Raw genomic sequence first — 23,384 nt, 5'->3', positions numbered from 1 at the left:
AGTGATGATCACAGTGACAACTGCTTTTTAGCATTGATTAGTTGGCCAGTGGCACTTGTCCTACTGACGTTTTACAGTGCTAATCCTGAACCTGAATATCATGTACAACAAAACCAAGTACCCCCAAGTGCTGCTACCTTTGTGTAGCTATCTTTATCAAGCAGAATTACAATTTCCTTAAAGAATGAAATTGGATTTGTTTGACTAGATCTTTTTTCAATGCATGAATTGTATTCTGAGATTTTTGAATTGCTATGAACTTAATCCTCCATCAACATTTCATTATTTCAGCTGGAACTGACACCAAGTTATCTTTGGACTGCAGTTACTAAGCTCATCCCACTTACTTTTCAATACTGGCAAAATATTAGCACATTTTCAGTCTATCACAAACTTGTACTATGGGCAGATGTCTTCTCACACAACTTTCTTTTTTTTTAATCATTCCAAGGTAAAAACTGTCTTGCCCACTGATTTACAGATGTTGGTCCTTTGCAGATGTTGCCAGTGTCAGGGATCCTCTGTGCATCCCTACGCTGTCATGCAAGCATCCTTCAGCGGTTCCTCTTCACCCCTGGCACCGCATTAGAGGGTCTGCAGACAAGCTCCGCTCCCAGCCTCCTCCTCCCGGCCCTGGGCAGTGCTCTGGTTGAGCCGGGGCAGCGCTGCCCTGTGCACCGCTAGCTTTCGACGTCCTGCCTGCACACGCCAGCCCAGGTGGAGTCGCCCACCGCTGCTCTCCCAGCGCTCGACCCTGGGGAAGGTCCTGCAGAGCTCCCAGCGGCTCCACGCTGCGCAGGCAGGGACAGGGCAGGGCATCGGTGAGGCAGGACTGAGGAAGGGAAGCCAGGCTACATCGGCTTTGATGCAAGAGCAATGCACGCTGCCACCCAGGTGCAAGGCAAAAACCTTATCTGAGAAGAGTGAAGCTGTACAACACGTAGCCAGCTGCTCAAAACCGAGCAGCAAGACTTCTGAGGAAGCGACTGAAGTGGGCAGCTGACCCTAAGCTAGTCACAACCCAACGGTTTTGCTCCAACAGCTCGCCTGGGGACCGGATTTGCACGGGCAAGACGTACAGGCACAAGAATTTCCAAATCTCATTCAAATTTACAAGGTGCATGAACTGAATGTGCGATGTTTAATAATGGTGAGAACACAACGGTGTGTTTGGCATGCAAATGAAATAACTACCTCATTAAGAAGGACACAATAAGCTTCTGACAGTAGATAACAACCAGTAATATGGGATACAGTCAATACCACCAAATGCACGTGAGGGTAACCAGATCTCAGCAGATGGGCAGGTAGACCCCACTGCACGTTGCTCAATCAGTGCCACACTGCGTTGCAGATGCTATTTTATCCCGATAAAGGAATCTGGAGTACCTACAGCTCCCCATTGCGTAGAACAGAGCCAGCATCCCACCTCTCCAGGGAACTACTGCAGATTCCTGCTTTTTAATGGAATTTTTCTGTCAATATGCACAAACCCTTCATTTACACGATTACCTTCATATGCAGCCCTGAGGGCTAATTTATCTTTTGGGTTCAAGAAACCGCAGTGGTTTCAGCATAGGATTTATGTCTTGTAAATAGATTCCGGATTTTTGGTTTTCCAATATGATTCTCCAGTGCTCAGCTGCCATCCTTACCAAGTTATGAAGAATCGAAATGACACACAACAAATACCCATGTCAAGGCTGTATTTAGATGCGTGTGCTAAGACATTAAGCATGGACATTATGCTAAATTATACAAAAACAAGGCATTAAAGCCTGTATAAGGAACATTAAGGAATTTACTACCTCATAGGTTTATTTGCAAGCATTCTCAATGTTGTTCCAAATGTTTTTGTCTACATTAAATGTTAGTTTGCTAAGAAATTGTGCTGCACTTTCTTTCCAAATTAGTCAGGATTAGTTGTAATAACAGCATTCACGCTTGCATTTATAAGAGCTCGTACAGCTTAAGCGTGTAATGCTTTCTAAATAGACTTTGTGGATAAAATATAGCACAAGATCCCTAAATTTAGAAGTCCACGTGCAGGTAACTAGACTCCCATTACAGCCAGTGGGGATGTCCACAGTCAACGGAGCCCTAAAAATGCTGCAGGTCACCTTAGAGTAAACACCTACATGCTATCACCTGAATCCCAGCCCAAGGCAGAACCTATAGTGAATGTAAATACATAGTTAATTCAGTTAATTTCTGCTCCAGTTAATTTTCTGGAACAGAAAATAGTATAGCTTATCCTCCACGCTCATCACACAAATGAGGTCCGTACAGGGACAGTCATTTGCTGTCAAAGCACACAGTTGCGTCCCAGTCTCTACAGTAACCGTAAATTAAATAAAATATCAAACTCAAGTCCTTCAGCCTCATAGTCAAGATCTCCCTGTGATTTTCCTGCTGTACCTAGGAGACTGGCTTTCCTTCTGGCACTGCAATTTCCCGTGACAGTTAGGCGCCACTAGAAAAAAAGGCATTCGGATCACCAGGGTCAGAAAACCGGGAAGCTGTTTCACAGGGCTGTGACAGATGTTACGGAGCTCTCGAGCAGACAGAGTCATGAGCAACTAAGACTCAGAGGCATTTGCCTCAGCCTTCCCTCAATGAATTCTCCGTGAGTAAACATACACCCACAGAAATTTCTGTGCTTTCACTCCTGGAAGGGAAGTGGGGGGAAAAAAGGGGAGGGGGACAGGGGCCCTTAATACTTGTGGTGCCTACAGAGACTACAGTGGAAGGGACCATGGAAGTCCTACATCCTTACGTACATATATATACGCATATATATCTATACATGTATACAGAGATATACACACATTTAAAGATAAAAAAGATGGATACCTCCAAGTAGGGGACAGGAGTGTCTGGATTCAGGGGGTACTCCCTCAGCAGGCGCTCCTCATCCAGAAACTTCCCAGCCCTGCCGTTGAAGGCCGGCTGGAAGAGCCCATAGTTCAGAACATCCTTCAGGCTGTGGTTCAAAGTGCAGAGGATTCGCTGCTTGGAAACCCACACGGGAACGTCTGGATTCAACCGTAGACACTTCTGTGGAGAGACACAGAGGGCAATTACAGCTGAGCATCACCAAGGTCCTGTACTCCGTGGCGGCACTCAGGAACAGTCATAGTAAGAACAAGGAGAAGGATAAAATGGGAAAGCCACAATCTTCCATGCCAGTGCATTACAGGAGGGGGAAAAGGAGGAGTTAGAGAAGGATGAGACTTAGCAGATCCCCCCTAATGCATTTTGTGGGGCTCAGGGCAGACTCAAACCCTGTATGTTATAACAACCTGTACAATATGAAAAAGTGCCAAAGAATATTTTGTGGCCTAAAACCAGTATAATAGCAAAATTTCACTTAAAAATCCCCCATAGGGTATAAAGAGTCTATTGACTTCTCCACCACAGACTTCATAGCTGTACAAACAAAGCAGGGATGAACGGCAGCACCGTGAGCCCTGCCAGGAGCTGGAGGCATCCAGTGAGGTCTTCCCAGCGGGAGGAGAGGAGGAAAAGAGCCCTTTGCCTCCCGGCATGGAAAGTCACACTTCCCCATCTCACCCTGTGACTGCAGCGGGTTTCCCCTGTACCGTAAGCAGTTTCCCTGCCTCCTCAGGACCCAAGTCATCAAATATTTACAGCCCACCATCTTCAGGCTGTATTTGCTACAGCTGCGGCCCCCGCTGCCGCACTCGGGGCTGGCTGCGGGCCGGGGCTGCAGCGCTGGCAGAGCACGCCAGCCATGGGACCTGCCTTGGCCAGAGCCCGCTGAGCCGCACCGCCCGGCGCGGGTGCTCCGGCACCATCGCCGCATCCCCTCCGCCGTGGCGGCAGGGCAGCAGGCTCTTCGCAGCATCTGCTCTTGTGGGTGAAGAGCAGGAAGGCAAGAGGATGCCGTGCCGGCAGCAGCAAAGGTCGGTCTCGCAACAGCCTGCCCCCGTGGGCAGACGCTGTTTCCCCTCCCAGATCCCTGGGTTTGTATTTTGGCGCTCAACCTTTCCTCGTTCCCATCACTTCGTCCTCCTCCTCATTTGGTTCTTCTCCCCCTCCATGCTTTCTGCTAGAGAAGACAGCGCTCAGTCCTGTTTCAGCGTTTCATTTCAAAGCTGCAGCCTGTCAGCCCCATTTAATGCTCCTGATTTTTGTGCTGGAAGGCAAAGTGAACAACCCCCCTCCCTGCCTCTGCAGCGCTCCCCCAGCAGCCGCTGCTTTCCCAGGCTGAGTCCTGCTCCACTCATCACACAGAGGCACTCCACGCTTCCGCCCGCCCTTGTTATTCCCCTAGACCACATCATCCATCAGCCTTCCAAGGCGCGACTGGAGGTGCACGCTGTGTCCCAGGGATAGGTGCAGCGTGGACCCACACAGTGGCATAAGCACGTTTTGTTCGTGAAGGAGTTGAAGAGCTGAGGCCTGAACGCAGACATCTGTTTGGCTTTCCAGACAGACAGACCGGCCCCATCCCCACCTCCTCCAGGTGCTCAGCCGCACTTCCAGGGGCTGTGATGGCCCCGCAGGGCCAGGGCTCCTGCCACCGCTGCACCGCGTCCCCACCGGACCAGGAGAAGGACACTCACCCCGGGGATGGGAAGTAACTGCACATCCTCATTCACCCCTTCAGTCCCACTTCCAACTTCAAAATTTAACCTCAGGGCCTGTTTCGGTCCCTTTTCCCCTTAATAGTTTATTTTTGGGTACGTGAAAACAGGGGTTTCTTGAAAAAACAGCTTTGCCCAGAGAGAAGCAAGTGACGCTGCCCTGCCTGGTGCCAGCCACGCTTTCCCCACCCGGGAAAGTCCCCGTGTCAGACAGAAAGCCACCGAGCTGAGGTTACGGCTCATTTTTCTCAGGCACGGGTAACTTGCGCTTGGCAACGTGCATGTGTACTGCAAACGGAGGTCAGCGTTATCTATTTCACCGCTGAAGGTATCAGCGAGTCAGCATGCTTATCAGCTGTGGCTTATCCTACAGCAGATACCGAGGAAGAGGCGGCCGGCTGCTGGTGTGAGAAATCAGTTCAAAACCTTTGAGAAATGCCAGCTCTGCTCGCCTTCCGTCCTCAAAGAGAAGCAGAATACGCATCATTCTTTCAGGGACCCATAAATAAAGAAATAAACATTGTCTATACCTTCCTATGTGCTTATTTAGCCTCTAGGACTCTTCCTCACTGTCAAATTATGCTGTTCAGTATTAAAATATGTGGCTAAAGGAAAAAAGCCCTGACAGGCATGGACACATACACAAGCACACGCACTGATTGAAGGAAGGTCCTGGCATAAAGAACACTGAATTTTATACCAAACTTTATACTGCAGAGACATACTCTGGGGAGTATTAACACTTCCTATTTCAGAGAGAAAACGTCCACTCCGCAGTGTGTCTGTCTGTCTTTAACCTGCGTCAGAAATCGGGAAGAAGAAAATGCCTACTTCAGCTGCGAGGTCAAAATGCTGCACAGCCCTTTGTGGGCATAATCCAGCTACTTAAACGTCTCTTATGATTCTGCTTCTCCAAATACCATCGCGTATATTAATGACTTTCTCTTATCAGAGATCCTGCAGCTAAACTTGCTTATTCCACCCCGTGATACAGCACAGCCACTCCGGGAGCAATCCAAAAAGATGAGGCTAATCCCACAAACCCCTGCCAGCAGAGCTGCAAGGGAAATCTTTGTGCAGGAGAACGCTGCTCTGCGCACGGGGGGACTGGGCTGCTTTGCTCCAGGAGCCACAGCAGGGACGGCTCCTCCACTTTCCGGCTTACGGAGGGACACCTTGCTCTCCTCCGGCCTCCCGCGCGGCCTGAACGGCCCCAGCAGCTCCCACACCAGCACCGGGCTGATCCCGGGCAGAGCAGGGCTCGGCTGCCCGAGCTGCAGATGCCGTGCCAGGTGCTGATCCCGTCTCCGTCAGGAAGAGGGGCTGCGCTCAGACAGCGTTGGGCACCTGCCACCACCCCACGGTCAGATCCAGCCCGGGACAGCACTTCGCAGAAGCTCACAGGGGCTGTGATTCGCTTCCAACCCTGAGGGTTTGGACACTCAGGTCAACACTAAGAGGAACCAAATTGCCTTGTACGGTCCTGAGCCCGCAGGGGAAGGAAAGGTCTCTGCCCCGTCCTCCTGACGCCCTCCTGAAAGGAGGGGCTCAGCACTGTTCCTGGTGTCAGTTCCCAGAAGACCCAGGAGGGATCCCAGGAAGCCAAAAGAGGCACCTCCGTGGAGAGCACACGGTGGTGGCACCACGAGCCGGCCGGCGTGGCACAGCACCCGCAGAGCCAGGGCAGGTCCCAGAGCCGCAGGCAGGCTCCGAGGAGGGCAGGGTGGGAGCAGCTTTCCGAACAAGTTGCTCACTCCAGTTTGCAGTTACAAGCGGTAATTTCTTCCATACAATTACAAGCTCTGATCACAACAATCACAGCCTTAGGAACAACTCCTGAAAGAAAATGGCACAGCTCCTCAACTTCTAGACAGCACGATGACTCCTTCCTGAAGGAAGAAAGAGCTCAGAGCTTCAGATTCAATCCTCAGCAACGCACAGGATGACAGACAAGATCTATTCAAGAGCCACCCTGCAATAATGACAATAAAGAACTTACATTCAACAACCCCTTAAGAGCAAAAAAGCCAAAAATTCTTCATCGAAGAGCACACAAATGAGAAAGAGTTGAAAGGAAATTAAAAGCAGCAGCTGAAAAGGTAATGTGCTTGCAGGCAGCAGGGAGTATATTTCATAATATCACATCAGAAGTTCTGAGCAAATGTATGGCAAAAACGAAAAAACAGCCTAAGAGGCCCCTACAGAAAGATGGAGCAGCCAAACCAACAGAGCAGAGGAATCTATCAAAAGTAAAATATTTCCTTTAGAAAATGGGAGTTGCCTCTGAATGGGAACAGAAAAGAGCACAATCCTGCCACACCACATGCAAAATGACAATGGTATTGAAGTCATAAAAACTAACAAACGCAGAAGAAGAGGGGAGCCTGACGGAAAGTGGGTGAGGCCGGCAAGCAACCAAGACATGAGAGTCATCCAAGGAGGAGTCCCGGAGCTCCTCCCATGAGGACCGACTGCAGGATGGGCTCCTCCCTGGTCACCATCACAAGCGATGCCAATGGAAAGGGTCTTGCAGACAAGGAATAAAAGCTCCCCAGTAGATGCATGAGCACAGCAGATTTGAGAGCACAACTGCAAGCGGTGCCAATCGCCCGTGCACGGCGCCGGCTGTGCTCTGCACCGCATGGTGCAAACCCTCCCGGGAGCGGGAGCAGGGCACAGGCAGGCGATGCTGATATGCAGGAGGGGCTCCGCGGTTCTGCCGTGCTCTGGGCCCCAAGGCCTGGCCTCTGTCCCGGGAACACGGACAGGAACTGCGACAAACATTTACATTGCTGAAAAATCTGCTTATTTTCTGTGGAGTCATGCTTCACACCTACGAGGAGAGCCTGGAGGAAACCCACGCCTACCAGAAAAAGGCTGCCCTGCTTACCAATATGCACGCTCCATTCCAGAAAGGGTCCCTTGCTGCCGTAAACTAAAGTGCCAGAAGCAAGAAAGCACACTTTTGGACCCCTGACCGACAAGGAAGGTAGTAAACAAAGGTGAAGGTCAAGCAGGCAGGTTTCCTGACACCGGAGCTCATCAGCGGAGTCACGTGGAGCCTGCGCTGGGATCTGGGCTGAAGGGATGGATGTAGAAAGGGCTGCTATGACACTCATGAATTGGCAGCACATCCAGATCTTCTGTATCACATGCAGGTCTGGTGGCACTGTCTTTTCAGGAAACAACAGAAACAGGAAAAAGGTAAAGGGAAAGACGACAAAGGTGACCGGAGGCACAGAGCAGAGGACAAACGCACCTCGTCTGAACTCGGAGCTGGAGCACAGCGTCCCAGAGGGGCGTGCAGCGCTCCGCAGCATCGAGCCAGGCACTTTTACCAAGCGAGCAGTGGCTCCTTGTAACACCAGGACCGGGACAAAGTTGCAGGAACAGACGCTATGTATAAAACAAACAAGCCCAGGTAACTTTTTCACCTTTCCTTAAAAGATTATGTTTCTTTTTCTCCAATTACACATTTTTTCTTCCCAACTACTCGTTAAAAGCCCATCCCCCTAAGCAGCAGTTTCAGCAGCGAGCTCTTCCTGTGATCTGATGCAGACATCACTGGACCCCTGCAGCGTGTGAAATCCCGCAGCATCCTCCTGGCCTCGCTCGCGCACCGGCGGGAGAAGGGATCAGAGCCACAAGACAGCCCTGACCGGGAATCGCCCAGAGCACTCCCACCAGCCACCCCCCAAACCCACTGCCAGCCCTGCGGGGCAGAGGCTGGGGAGCCAACAGCCCCCCCACGCAGATGGCCCCTGGCCAGGGACCACGGGACAGGCTGAACGTCACTGTTGCAGCTTGCTTCCCTTCATGACCATGGTCCAGGGAAGGAGCTGGGCTCTGCAGGGACCCGGGCAGAGCAACCACCACTCTGTGTTTTAGTGGAGGAGAGAAATCAGCACAAGCTTTCTGTGCACTGGATGCTGGCAAAAGGCAAACTGGGACCAGCTTAGAGAGCGAGTTGCGTATGCTGGCAAAACAACAGGAATTTCTGGGCTTAGATCACCTCCTGAGGAAAGCTCTGGCCCTGCCATCCACTGTGCTAAACGCCACGCTGGGAGAAGCTGCCTCCACCAAAAGGAAACAAGATAAAGAGCAGGAGGGAGGTTCTCAGCTCCCAGCAGGAAAGCGCCTGGTGCATGAGCCCTTCTTGCAGAGTTACATGCTGTAGATAACAAAGTATTTTGGCTCTATGGGTTTTCCAGAGAAACGGCTGCTGCTTACGAGCCAGTCTGGAAGGACGTTGCTGACTGTTGTATCATGCCGCAGAATCCATTGCCTCGGACAGGAAGCCATCCAGTTACTTCTATTTAAAAAATAAGAGTCCAAGAGCCCCCTTATTACAACTCTTCAGTAGCACTGACAGTGACAACCAGCCCCATCCTATAGTCCCACCAGCCAGCGCTTTCAGAGAAGCAGCTGCCTGATACAAACGCAGTTTGAAATGAATTTTTAAAGAGATTCAGCTCCTGATTAACTCTAAGTGACTGGTTCAGGCAAAACCTCCCTCTTACACAGAGCTACAACAGCTTTATTATTAGCCACCTGCATGGAAAGGGCTGCTGAAGAGCAGTATTGCCAGCCGGTTTCATCCAACTGCTGAACTCTTCATACAGAAGAGACACCCCAGAGGGAAATGCAGAAGTGTTGGACCCGTAAATCAAGCTGACCTCACCAAAGGGCCCAAGACAGGGTAAAGAGATGACAACTATTACCTTCAGAGACCTGGGAATGTTTCCTGCTTGGCTCATTGCAACACCACAACCACAGCCACCTGTCTAACTTGTGATCAGTTGGAAAATGAGGACCCGGGAAGCTTTAGCTCTATCTAGGGCTGAAAAAAAGCCACGTAGAGCAAAGCTTCTTCTGGAGAAGAGGGAATAAGATCTTCTGTTCATCCAGCATCAAGACTGAGACATGCTTGTTGGATAGATAGGTCGTAATAAACACATGCAAAAGCGATACAGAGCTTCTCAGTATAAAGGAGCAAATGAAATCAAGTTAGACTAGAGAATGGAAGAAACCAGTGAAAAGAGCATACTGTAGTTGCCTTCGCAGCACATATTCAGCATGCCCTCTGATTCAGCACATTCAAAGCCAAGAGGGCCTGTAAGATCATCTCATCTGAGCAATGTATCACTGCCCCCTAAGTTTCAACCAGTAACTCCCATAATGAACTAAATTGCTTCAATTTGGCTAACAGTTTCCTGAAAAGCATCCAACTTGAGTCTAAAAACATCGCATGGTGGAAAGCATGCTCCCGCCTTGGATAAATGAATAAGCAAACACTCACCCTCAATGAAAAAAGGTATGTCTTCGTTCTCATTTCACTTCCCTTCTTTAAGCTTCAATACAATCATTATGTCTTGTTACATCTTTCTCTGTGACACTGAATAACTCTTTAGTACTCAGTTTCTTGATACACTGGTAGCCCCCATTTAACACTGTCACCTCTCAGTCTTGTTCAGGGTGAGCAGAAGAGGCTGATGGTCATAACTCGTAGTGCATTTTCTGTAGATCTCAAATAATTCCTGTTGCTCTTTTCAGCACCCTCTTTAATTTTGAATACACTTTTTAAAGTGCAGAATCAGAGCCAGAGGCAATATTCCAGCATCTGTCTCCCAGCTGTCATATACAGCTATAAAACATTGTCCTCACCTCAACTCACTATCCTCTTGCTTCTGTCTCCAGGCATCACAATAGCGCTCTTCACTACAGCACGTGGCAGTTTGGGTTCAGTGTACTTTGACTGCTCCATTCCTTTCAGACGGCCAAACCCCACGTCCCTTCCAGGATACAGCTCCCTGTTTTCTAGATCTGGCATTAGTCCTTAGTTACCTGCAAAACTCTGCATTTGAATGAATTAAAAGATAACTTATTTTGACGGGCCCAGGTCTAATTTGCACTACATGTGTATAAAAAAAAGAAGAGAAGATGGGGATGCAGCCTCTAACAACCCTAAAAGAGCAGTTGTTGAAACGGGAGGAGCATGGGGGAACGGATTGCAGGAAGCGGCCAGAGTTTGTGCATTCCCTGAACAGCATGTCCTTTGGCCACTGCTAGAGACAGATACTGCGTCAGACAGACCACTGCTTTGGGGCTTTTTTGTGCTCTTATTTATGGCAGCTATGCTCACATCTTTATTCATTAACTCCACTACTGCTTTTAGTTGTATGAAAACATTGTCAGAGGTAATATATTTACTCCTGCTTCAGTATTTTTATACTTAGCATATTGCAAAACAGTCATTTCTAACATATCCTAAGAACCTGATCCATAAAGATCTTGTAAGATCTTTATGGATCAAGTTGTTAATGAAGGAACTCAAGGGTTAATGTAACCTTAGGTCCTCATGGATCTTTATGATCCTTATGATCCATAAGGAACTAAATTTCTTACATTAACTCCCGAGTCCCTTTCCGGTGTTGATGCGTTCAGTTTAGCGTATTGCACAGGCATTAAAGGAGTTCATGTTTCTCTTTAATGCGCCTACTTTGCATCATCAACACTGATCCTTCTCCATTAAGGTTTTTATGCTTGTGTTATCGATTAGGTCCCCCTGAACCTCCTCTCCGGGCTTGACCTGTCACAGGTAGCTTTGTGCAGCTGAATAGCCCCACTGCCCAGGGAGGAGAGGGGAGAGTCTCACCCGCACAGACAGCCGCTCAGGAGGTGTGCCACGGAGGGCAAGCAGGCACAACCAGGCAGTTCTCACGGCAGAGTCCCACGGGACTCGTGCCAGTGCCTGTGCTGCTCACAGGTCTGGGATGGTCTGGGAAGGGGAGGTGACCTGTGAGCCAACAGCTAAGGTACCTGGCAGAGTAAAACCGAGAGCCACCTGCAAAACCTGGCAGAAGGACCTCACAGAGCCGAACGGTTGAAGAGTACAGCAGATCAACCCCACGCAAGTAAAATGCTAATGACGACAGGCTCTGAGCTGGCTATCGCCTGGCTGTGGCCGCCAGTCCTGCGACCCCACCACAGCAATGCTCAGCAGGTGCCCGACGGAATAGCAGGGACCAGAGGAACAGAAAGCCCCACCGCATCGCTGCAGGAGTCCCCGGTATGCCTGTGTCCTCAAGGCCATCTGCAGTCCCGGCTCCCCTTTCACAAAGGCCATACCAGAGGTGGAAAAGGTGCAGACAAGGGAGAAAAGATCAATGGCCTGGAGCGGCATCTGTGTGAGGCTCAACTAAATAGACAAGACTCTTCAGTCTGGGAAAGAGAAGACTGAGAAGGAATATGACAAAACCAAAAGTGGCACGGAAAAGATAAACAGGTATTATCTCCTTGGGAACGGATACAAACACCACAAGACAAGGTGACAGATAGGACATCTTCATTAGACACACTTGCACTGATCTGCTCAACAGCATGCCGCTGGGCTCTGGCAATTGACTCCAAATTGGTCTCCCAGGTACCTTCACTTGCATAGTCATAACCACGAATCAGCACGGTCTGCATCATCGAGCATTTGGCTTAGCCCAGTCGGAGCACCCTACCCAGATCTGACTCTAATTGCAGCAATAACTCTTGGGTTACAGTTTACTACCACTCTTTTCTTCAAAGCTACAGCTTCTCCCATCTTACATTAACCTACACCCCCTCTGCCTCAAGGTCTCAACAACCTCAACCACAATTTTGTGGCTGGATCCTTTTTCTTCATACTTAAGACTCCAAGATTTTGCACATACACCTTTGTTACAATTGCATCGTTTCTGTTAAATTACACTAACTCCTTTGGTGCTATATATTGCTGGTATTACCCACCAGCAATAAAGTCTCTTTCAAAACAAAATTCGGGAGGGTGTTAAGTGAAACTAGTAGAGTCAAAGCAGGACAAAGATTTGGTATTTCCTTACTACCTGGCATGTGTTCACTGTGGAGCTCCACAGCAGCAAGTCACAGCCTTACGCCAGCGGAAGGGCCCTGGAGAAAGCCGGTCTGGCTCGGGGCAGGCAGCCGCTCAGGGCTGTGGCTGTGCGAGCGCTGAGCGTCTCCCAGGCCAGAGACCCCACGGCCTCTCGGGGCCTCGGTTGGTGTCCGACCTCCCTCCGGTGAAGGGCTTTTCCCGCCACGGAGGCAGGACCTCCCCAGCCACAGCTTGTGCCTCTCGTCCCGTCACGGCACCCCGAGAGGAGCCTGGCTCCGTCCCCTCTCCCCACCCCTCAGCAGCCGCAGGCCGCAATAGGGTCTCCCCTTCGCCTTCTCCCCTCCGGGCTGAGCAAAGCCCACACTCAGCCTCTCCCCCAACCTCCTGCGCTCCAGCCCCGGCCGTCCCGAGGCTCCCACGGGACCCGCCACACTACTGCAACGTCCGTCCCGCGCTGGTGAGCCCGGCCTGGCCCCAGCGTCCCGCCGGGTCTCGCCAGCCCGGAGCGGAGGGCAGCAATCCCTGCCCTCACCCCGCTGGCTGCCCTCGGGCCATCGCCACCCGGCCTCCACCGCCCAGGGCGCTGCCAGCACCTCGGCCGAGGGGCCCCGGGATCCCCCGGGCCTTTTTGGGGAAGCCGGTCACCCCGCCATGTCCTGCCGCATGGGGCTGCAGCAGCCCACGGGCAGGACCTGGCGCTCGTCCCGGCCGAGCCCTGCCAGCCCCCGTCGGCCCCTTCCTCCAGCCGGGAGAGGCCCCGCTGCCGAGCAGCCCTGCCCTCCCGCCTCTCACTGCTCCCGGGGCTGGGGACAGGGCTCTCCCTCCCGCCGCCCCGGCAGTCAAGGGAGATGCCGAACGGGAGCAGCCCCCGTGTCCCCCCCTGAGGAATGGACTCGTAACCAGCCACCAGCTGGGCTCCGCGTGGCCCATCACCGCCCTTTGGGCCCGGTGGTCCAGCCAGCTTTCCACCCACCTCGTCACCCCCCGGCCCACACCGCCCCGTCCCCGTTTGCAGTGAGGATGCTATGGGAGACTGCGCTGAACACCCCCTAAGCCCGGGGCTGACAACCTCTCCTGCGCTCCCCTCGCCCAGAGCCAGCCGCCCCGCTGGAGAGAGCAATCAGGTTGGTCGGCTACAATTTAACCTCGATAGATCCATGCTGGCTATTCCGAATCGCCATCTGTCCTTCGCGTGCCTGGCCAGGGCTTCCAGGGGGATTTGCTCCGTCACCTTCCCAGGGACCAAGATGAGCCTGAGAGGCCGCTAGTTCCCCGCAGCCTCCTTCTTCCCCAGCCTTGACGTGAGCACTAAGAGCTTATATGCATTCAAAATATAATACCACCATTTCCCGGAAAAGAGATGGGTTGGGGGTTATCAGGTAACCCACCTCCAGCCCAGGGAGCCCCTAAGCCAGCTGCTGATTTCGGCTGGAAAGGTTCCCTGGGCAGGCGTCACTGTCTGCCTGTCCCTTGCCTCGCCCCTCCAGGGTTGGTCCTTACCCCTCTGGGAGCAACAGTTCTGCCCGTCGCTCCTGTCAGGACGCTGCTGGACCCCACGCTCTGACCTGGTGTCACCGCGCTCACGTTTGCCGGCTTGCTGTGCTCCTCTTCAAATTATTAATACTCCGAACAAAGTTACAAACTGAGGTCTTTTCTCCTGCCCCCCAGCACCCTGCCAAACTCTTTGGAAGACAGGAATTCACTTGTTTGTGCTTTCCCATGCCGACCTCTCTGCCCGGCACGCAGAGCACTGCAGCCTTTTGGCTCTCCACATGTAACTTCTACAGCCCTTTCAGAAGCGTTTCCATCAAGCTGTTTTGAAGTTTTGATAAATCCTGCCAGCCAGCTCTCTCACATCCATTCCCCCTTATTAAAGAATTAAAGCAGACTAGGGGGACATGGTCTTCAGAAAATGCAATGGTTAAAACTCACCAGGAATTATTTTCCGGCTGATAAATATTCCCATTTTCCATTAACGGTATAACTACTATACTGTGTGTAAGTTCCTTGGTCTTTAGGTCTCCACGTTGATACAAAGGCTTTTGCTAAAGATGGTTTCAACAGCTCCTTCTTGCTAATCTCTTTTCCCTGATATAATAACTGTTTTGAGTGAAAAGAAAATGCACATTATTACTACCTACTCATCTGCTCCACACTTAGAATTCCTTCCGTAATTACCTACTGTTTTGTTTTTTTAAATCAGTTTGCTTCAGCACTCACCTGCTGATCCATTCTTTTGTGAAACTGCCCCAACTGCTTTACGCTGTTAATTCAGTTTGTTTCCTCATCTCACTTACTGCCTCCGCGCGTGGCTCTACCCCGAGCGCCGGCTGCTCGAGCGGGACCGCGCTCCCGTGGGCTGAGGCGCGGGGTGCTCAGGCTGGCACGTCCCCCCTCTCCGCCGTCCCCGAGGCCTCAGGTGAGGGGCTGTCGTGGCCGGGGCCCCAGCCCGGCGGCTGCGCTCACACAAGCCCTTCGGCCGAGCTGCGCCGTCAAGGGGCTGCCGCCCGCGGCTGCCTCCCCAGCCCCTCGCTAGCAGCACCCCGACAGCCAGGTGAGCGGCGGGGCTTGCAGCGGGGCGGCTTGCAGCCGTGCCAGCTGGCGAGCCAGGAGAGACGCTGGCAGAGGCGTGCCTCTCTACTCAGTGGCTTTTAATTAAAAAAAATAATGACAATGTTGATAAATTTATTAACCACTCCTCTGATGATCAATTCAGCCAGCATTTGTCCAACATGAGGAGCCTTGGCAGCCTCCCAACAGCAACCCGAACGCTGGACTGCTCCCAGGCAACCACAGCCTCCAGGTTCACACAGGACAACTTTAGAATATTACCATGTTTTCCATAAAAATTCTGCCGTAAAAAGAATTCCAAGTTGTCAAATAAACTGAAGTTAAATAGTATTAGGCGGCCAATACTGACTGCCTTACTTCCATATTTTACCCAGTTTAAAAAATTAGCATTTTTCTTCTATTACCAAGTGCAGAGTTTGCAGGCTGCTGCATTTAAAGGCTGCAGATTCCTTTGGGTCTATACGGAAATTTGTATCACGCTTCCCACAGAAAACAAAGTCCCCAAGGCAGGATGCAATTACTTTGGTCACAAGGGCACAAAAAGTAGGAAGAATCTAAACCAACCCAGTGAAGAAGGAGACAACAATCGAACGTGTCCTTCCAATAAGAATCTGGGGGAACACAGGGGACTGAAAATGGTTTAACAATCATGAAAAATTACAGCTTCTTGGTGTTAAGAAAGGCTTCTGAGCGAGAAAAAAAAAAGGTCACTAACCAGGAAAAATCTTATCCATACATTCGCTTTGGTCTAATACAAACTAAAACAAGGCGCTCAATTAAACAAACACTGCCGAAACTCCAAGGAGAAGATGCAGAGCTTTCATCGACATCACTAAGAAGGAACAGGAGGATTTCAACGGAAGAAGTATGAATGTTAACAAACACAGAAAGAAAATATTAAAAAGATGAGTAACTTAATCTCTAAGGGTTTTTGTTGTCAAATAAAACATTTCACAAATCATTTTTCATTGCTACAAGCATCCATAATTTACAATGACAAGTCCATCCTGAAGCACGTGCCGTAATTCCAGCTACCTCGTATGTGTTAGTATTCTGCTCAAAATACTTTGCGGTACCACCAGGCGAGGCCCGTCCCGAGCACGCACGGCGGCCCAGCGCAGTCTGCCTCCGGGCACTTGCTGCCTTCCCCGTCACTGCTCCAGGCTCCCTCCGCTCCAGCGGCTCACCGCTCGTTACAGCAGTCAATTTTGTAAGAGAGTGGGTATAGAAAAAAAGGGAAGTATGAACTTCCATCGATTGACCAGTAACAAGGAAGAGCCAATCAGAAGCAGGGAGGAAGATTGTGTTAGGTTAGCTGGCTGTTAATTAATCAGCCAAACCTTTAATGATGCCAACGACCTGTGAATGTCAGGACACATTTAGAGAAACAGTGGTCTACAGCAAAAATGAGCTACAAGCCAAAAGCAGTTACGGACTGTTTTTTTAACACTAGCATCATCAGGAAAAGCATGACTTGTAACAGACCGACAGAAGTTTTCTTTCTATTGAGAACTGTAAAATTACTGGACCACAGGAATGGACTAGATGCCATTTTTAGAGGCATTCTTTAATACTGCTTCATGGCATCTGGTTTGCATTATTTTAATTAATCAAAATTGTCAAGGATGTCACCATCACACCAGCTGAGGGCTGAAGAAACGTATAGTAGCAGCAATAAATAACGTCAAAGACCTGAATGGAGGAATGAGGTTGGATGGCATCTGGGGTCAATCAAACAGCGAAGATATTAAGAGGAAATGTGACACTAATAAAGTTTGCATCCTAAATAAGCAGGACGTTATACCATCGAGTATACACTATCGTGAGTTATACCACAAAATGCAACATGTTTCTAGACAATAAGATGAGACTCAGCAAAAACTAATCCTGTTTTGTAAAACTTCCCCTACACACATACTCAGTAGAGGAGAGAAACCGTGCAGGTTGCAATGCCTGGTAATGACCTACACATGAGACAGCAAATTAGAAATATATTTACCAGCAAGAAGCAGGGGGAGGGAAGAGAAAAAGAAGTGTTGTGGAAAAATACAATCTGTCAGATCACAGAAAAGGGAAGAGAAATGACCCCCATCCAGCTCCAGTTCAGCTTCATTCAGAGCACCAGTCCCTAAATTAATCTGTGCCTTGACAAACACGCACCAGAACTGGGAAGAAACACCGTTTAGTTTTAGTCGCTGGTAAACACCCGCAGTGTTCTCGGGGAAAAACCCAGCAAGCGCCAGCAGCCAGCTCAGGCCTGGGCACGGCCAACACCAGGGCGGCTCCAGGTTTACGATCCCCTGGCAGACAACATCCACCCGCGAAAGGACACAGCCGCTTCCTCCCTCCGCCAGCACGACACTTGTTCTGGTACAAGTCAACATGCAGATTCTGCCTTGCGGATCTCAGCAGCCTGTGACCACGGTACTGCAAAGGGTCTGGGGGAGCAGCTTTGCCATCCTCCACCACGCTTTACGCTGCCCTGGGGGCGGCCAGGCTCTCCAGGGAAATTCCCCTGGCAGAGGTAGGATAACCTGCAACATCCTGCCCAGCATCGTCAACATCCTGCCCAGCATCGTCAACGAGAAGGGGCATTTCCAGGTGCCCCGCTCCCTTTTTGTCCAAGGGCAAGGGAGCAGGGAATGCCTCCCGCCCTGCCTACAACGCATGAAGCACTCGGAGCCAGAGCACGGAAGAGAGAGGCACATCTCTGTACACGCAGCCCAATACTGTCAGGAAGCACCACTGCGCTCACGGGAACCGTAAGTGTCTCCAAGACTGGGATCCAGCCCTTACAGCCTGGGATGGGCGATCTTGCTCTGCGCTGCTTTCCCGCTCTGTGCGAAGAGGGGCACATTCAGGGCTGCCCAAGTTTGCCTTGCAGGGTGCTCTGGATGCCAAAGCAGGCTAAGGAGTGGGAAGGGAGCATGGAGCCCTTTTGCCCCTCATTTCCCAGCTCCTTCTGCTTTGTTGGTTTTTCTAAACAAGCACAGCCTGGCACCCCTACTTCACATGCACAGGGAGAGAAACAGCTCTCCCACAGGAACACTGCAAGTGCCCGGAGAAAATAAATACTGGAGGACCGAGACAGCTCCCTTCTGCAGCAGCAACCCCAAGGTCCTTGCAGCAGCTGCAGGAGCAGAGCGCAGCGAGCCCTCTCCAGAGAGCTGCGAGCGCAGCCATGAGCTGTCCTCCACGGGCAGCCGCGGGACAGCCATCCGCAGCCCGAGCCTCTGGCCCACCGGGGCCACCGCGGGCGGCTCCAGCCACTGGGGACGGGCCGTGGGACAACAGACCCTACCCACCAGCAAAGGCAGCTCCGTGCCCACAGTCATTGTTATAACAGAACCGACAGGCTTTTCCAGGTCATCCCGGGGAAGGACACAATCCGGAAGGAGATCCAAGCCGAGCTCCATGATGCTTAATGCTCTCTGATGTGAATGAAGTTCACTTCTGCACAGCGTGTTGTGCTGCAACCAAAGAGCCCAGACCCCAGCGCTACCCCTTGGACTGAGAAATGCTCTGTACCCGCCGCAGTACGACTTTCTCTTACTAACATAGCGCAGCGCCAGTCACTGCCCTAAAACCTCATACAGAGAGAGAGCAGACGAGGAGAAAAAGACAGCATCAGAAAACACGTCTTCCCAACAGCCAGGGACAGGACACCGGGCTGTCATCTCCCACAGAAGCAAATAACCTGCCTGCTTGGGATATTTGGGATGAAGAGGAAGTATCAAGGTGAGCAGTATCAACTGGGAAAATGCTTACCGGATCTTTTAATTGTTTTGGTTCTTGGATTTGGAGCTATATTGCAAAGGCATTACACCATAGAACGACTGATGTAAATGCACTTAAGAAGATGCATTAATGTTAGGACTCTTCAGTACCAGAAAAGTACCAAAAAGAATGAAAGGAATTCAGGAAACAGTTCATACTTATTAGTTAATCTGAAGTGACTGACCGAAAGAAAGATTAGTAAAACAAATATTAAAACACAACAATTACTTTAATGGATCACTACAGTGATGTACAGTCATAAAGACAGACAAATAATTTATGGTTGTTAGTAAAACTAAAGCAATGCTCCTGCACACCCTTTTTTATGTAACATATTAGCTGGGAAAAAAGCATATACCGAAATGTAACTTTAAGCAGGAAAACAGCAATAGAAATAAGAACATTTGTAGGCTGGAAAATTTGTCGTTGTATGTGTTTATTCAACACCTGGCACACTGGCACTGCACTCACAAATGAGAGCCTGGGTATCGCCATAAATACGTACCAGTACCTCTACCGATCATGAATCCATACGCCAGCACGGCCAATTAAGGTTGCTGCAAAGCTGCAGGAAAAAATTAGTAAGGTCCCTTGGACTCAATTACCAAGAGCAAGCGTGCACTCTGCGGTCCCGTATTTCATTCGCTACTGGAGCAGCCATCAGCTCTGCCTCCCCACCAGAGAGACCCCGGGATCACGGCTGGCTCCGCAGGAGTCCAGACAAGACCGCTGACACCGAACGTACGCAGCCCCCATCCCAAAGCAACGCGAAATCTCAGACCTCGTTTGACTCTCCGCTGAGTGCAAATGCGAGCCAGCAGCAGGGACTAAAAAGCAGGCATCCCCTTATATTTAACCTCATTCCCGAGGGCTGACCCGCCCTGTCTCCCTCCCCGACGGGATTCCCTTGATCGCTGCGCAGGTGCAGGCAGTGTGTGTGACCGGCCCAGGTGAGCTGCATCCCTGCCCCAGGGCCAAGCCATCCCAGGCTTGCCAGCCCACCAGCCAGCCCCACCTCCCGTTCCGGCCGCCTTCACAGAGCCACCACAGGCCCCCTTCCCCATCCTGCAGGCAATCGATTGACCAAGCCCAGTGAAATGAAAGATAAAATTTCAATTTGGGAATGGCTGAGAAAGAAAGGAATACTGCTCTGAGGCAAAGCCAATGGTGCGCGCTGTCCCTGGGACCCAGAGCGTGTCACACCATGCAATACCAAATCTTCATACGCTGCCTGTAAGTCGACAGCCAAACTGAAAACAATGTCAAAAACTTTTTACTATGACGTGGTTTGCAATATAACTTTATGGATCTAATTCCAGTTGCTTTTTGAAAGAAGAAATGAACAGGCTGGAGACGAAGCAGGAGAATCTTTGATATCAAAGAGATGCTTTTTCTCAAACATGCTTATACGTTCTGCTGGGCTTCTCTTCAGAGATAAATGCATGGTCACAATACCGAGAGGTCCCATCAGCAGTAGAGACGGGGGCGGTAGGTGGTAGGACAAGCTTTGAAATTTTATCTATATAAGCTAATCTGGAAATAAAAAGTATAAATTGGAGATCAAGATTTCTGCACCAGAAAGTGGTCCAAATGAGTAACTTGGATGCAGAACACTGCCAAGCAGAAAACTCAGCTTCCTGTAGCTGAAAGAAAAAAAAAGTAAATGCAAGATATATTCTAAAACTGTGCTCTGTTACTGCTTTGTAACTGCACTGCTGACTTTGTAATCTGGGATTTAACATCTTCTTTTCCCAGCGTAAAGCTCACGTTCTCACTCTGAGCTTGCCTACCATGCAAAGTGGATTTGGGCGAACCAGAACCACACTATTCTTTCGTGAGTGGTGACTCCCCACAAATCGTGTTGAGAACAAATCCTCCGGGGCCTCTGCAGATTTAGGAGCCCAGGAATGGGGGAACGCTTGCTGTCAGGGTACAGAGATCACCCGAGCTGGCCCGTGGTCTCAGGGGTGCAGAAGACATCATGGGAGACCTGGGACCACCAAGGAACGGGCAGCCGGCGTGCCCTGGGTGTGCACAGGCACTGTCCCGACACGCAGCTGCACCGCAGTGATAACTAACGAACAAACTGGATTTTCACACTTACAACTCACTCACAGCTTGATCCCCACAGCCGTTACCACGTCCCGGCCAGGTGCCATAGGCCAAGGTGAGGAAAGACATCTCCCCAGAGGCTTGCTACCCCACGCTCTTCTGGCAAAGGCAGCACTGCCATTGCCATCTACGGCTGTATGACCGCCCAGGTATAAAGCAAGAGGTACCGTCTACTGTCAACTCAGCTGATACAGCTAAAGAAAGCAGACAGGGTTTCAGGCCGCCACTCATTCCTCAGGTCGGGAGAGCTTTGTCTGCTTTTTCCAGATATATCAGTATGTCTAACGAAGGATAGTGCTGCTCCACAACCCCCTCCTCTCCCCGACATGCAGCAGACAGTAGACAAGTGGCCCAAAGTTCTAGAAAAAAGCCCATGTTGCCATAAAAATATTTGGGACAAGACATAATGAGAGGTGGGAAAAAAGGAGGGAATCCACCGCAGATCCTACATCTATGGGATATTTGACGAGTCCAAGTTTGAACATCTTCACATTCGCAATTACTTACAACCTACTGCCAAACTCTCACCTTTGACGTCATCTCACCCACTACAGCAAGAAGGACCTTCACACAATTGGCTTGCGCGGTCCATCCATCCACCCACCCATGCACAACACTGCAAGTTTTTAAAAATATACTCTCTAACTAAATGCATGAAAAACTTTCTGACACAGCTAGAGACAGTCAGAGTGGAGCTGGGCAGTGAACTCGTCTGCAGAGCTGTATGCGACACGCACTCCAGTGCTTCCCTCTTAAAGCCTTTTTCTGTTAACTTCTTGTGTTTGGTCCCTGCATGACACTAAGAAAGAAATAATTTCAATTACGTTTCTTCAGCACTTGTGTAGATACTCATTTTTAAGGCATATGATTCACAAACTCTAACCGCAGGCTGAGAAATGCTGGGGAAGGCAAAAAAAGCCATTTAAAGCCAGAGGGGCATGCTGAATAGCGCGTCAGGGTGGTGAATTCGGACCAAGCCCATGGACAGCCCCGCTCAGCGTGCACAGGTCCCAGCCCTCCTCCAAAACCCAGGGAGAAACATCATGAGTCACCCCACCCATGCTTGATAAAACTGTAGTCTGAAAACGAACAGCACGCTCCATTGCATTACACTGAGTCTCTGTGAAACGTGGGCAACAAAGAACTCTAACAGCATGTACTTTATGAAAGGTTACCTCGTAAATTTATTATTACAATTCATTTAACTTGCTGATGGAGAGGATGAACAGCACAGAGGGAGCTGAGGCTGTGCTGTGGGGTGAGCTGAACCCAGCGTGAGTGAAGCAATCCCCCCTCTCCCTCCCGCCAGTGCAGCGTTTGCAGACGATGAGTGGGATCAGGGAACCGGTCCAACAGTAACGAACCCCAGAGTCCCCATCACTCCAGACATAGGCTCAGATAAACCCAGAAGTAATCCATTAGCAGATCAGATCCATACTCATCAACAGCCACTGCCAAGCCATTAGCAGAGAAAAACCCTAAGTGTGAGAGCGCACCAGGAACTTTTTCAGACGTCATTTAAAAATTCAGGGACGCTCCCGAGATCCCTACAGGCACCACGTGGGCGCTGAGGAGCCCCGGCCACGCCGGAGCACGTGTCAGCCGTGCAAGGCAGGGGCAGGAGCGGAGCCGCAGCCCCAGCCCCATCGTGGCCAGCAGGACGGAGCCAGGCTGCGCGGTGGCACGAGCAGGGCTCAGCTCTTGGGTCGCCGGCTGGGCTGCCGCGGGAAGGAGGGGGCACGACCCATGGGGAGGGGGCTGCCCGCTGCCCGTCCCACGGACATGGGTTGATACCAGCAAGGAGGGCCTGCGCTCCTTGCAGTGGGGCACTTTTCTCCCAGACCCACAGTGTCCTAACAAATCCCGACGGGAGGAGATGCTTCTTCCTCTGCTCGCACTTCCAGATCTGCTATCGCACGTTTTCCTTGCATGCAAATAGAGTTGGCGGAGGTTTTGTGAAAAAGTGGGTCTGCAGCACTGTTCATTTTTACTGTAAATTTCCAATAATTTATGTGAGGTTTTTCACCTAAGATTTCATATCCACCTTTTTTTTTTGGAAATGCTGATAAATAACTTCGGACGTTTATTTCGATCTGGGCATCTTCAGCACATCGGGTGCCATGTCACAGCGCTGCCGGGCACAGGAACGCCAACAGCTCGGCAGCTGGAGACAGCAGGAAGGCTCTTTTTGGGCTGATCCACAGAGAACCATACATTAAAAATGAAGCTAATCTCAGAATTTTCCACCAACCCAGATTTTAATAAAAATAATCTCCCCTGGAGATAGCTGTAATATAAAGCTCCAATACTGCTTCTCATACTGTGGCCCATGCTTTCTTTCCAGTAACTGTGAATTATGGCTCAATTATGTTCACTTTGCCCTCTAAGCACAGGCAAGGAAAGAGAGGGAGGGCTGCCCTCATGTCTTCTTTCAA

The 23,384-nt window shown here is 50.6% G+C and overlaps 1 protein-coding gene across 1 annotated transcript in view; it reads right to left on the bottom strand.

The window, feature by feature from the left end:
- The window catches only part of SHANK3 (SH3 and multiple ankyrin repeat domains 3), a 358,709-nt gene that overhangs the window by 311,491 nt on the left and 23,834 nt on the right, over positions 1-23,384 (bottom strand). Inside the window, exon 3 of the mRNA XM_059816355.1 lies at positions 2,854-3,057. Within this exon, the coding sequence (XP_059672338.1) occupies positions 2,854-3,057 (204 nt within the window). The remainder of the gene's footprint in view (positions 1-2,853; positions 3,058-23,384) is intronic.

Source organism: Gavia stellata, chromosome 4 (genome assembly GCF_030936135.1).
Source record: "Gavia stellata isolate bGavSte3 chromosome 4, bGavSte3.hap2, whole genome shotgun sequence".
Taxonomy (NCBI): Eukaryota; Metazoa; Chordata; class Aves; order Gaviiformes; family Gaviidae; genus Gavia; species Gavia stellata.
The sequence above is the reverse complement of the archived record's forward strand: the minus strand, read 5'-3'. Positions and strand labels throughout refer to the sequence as shown.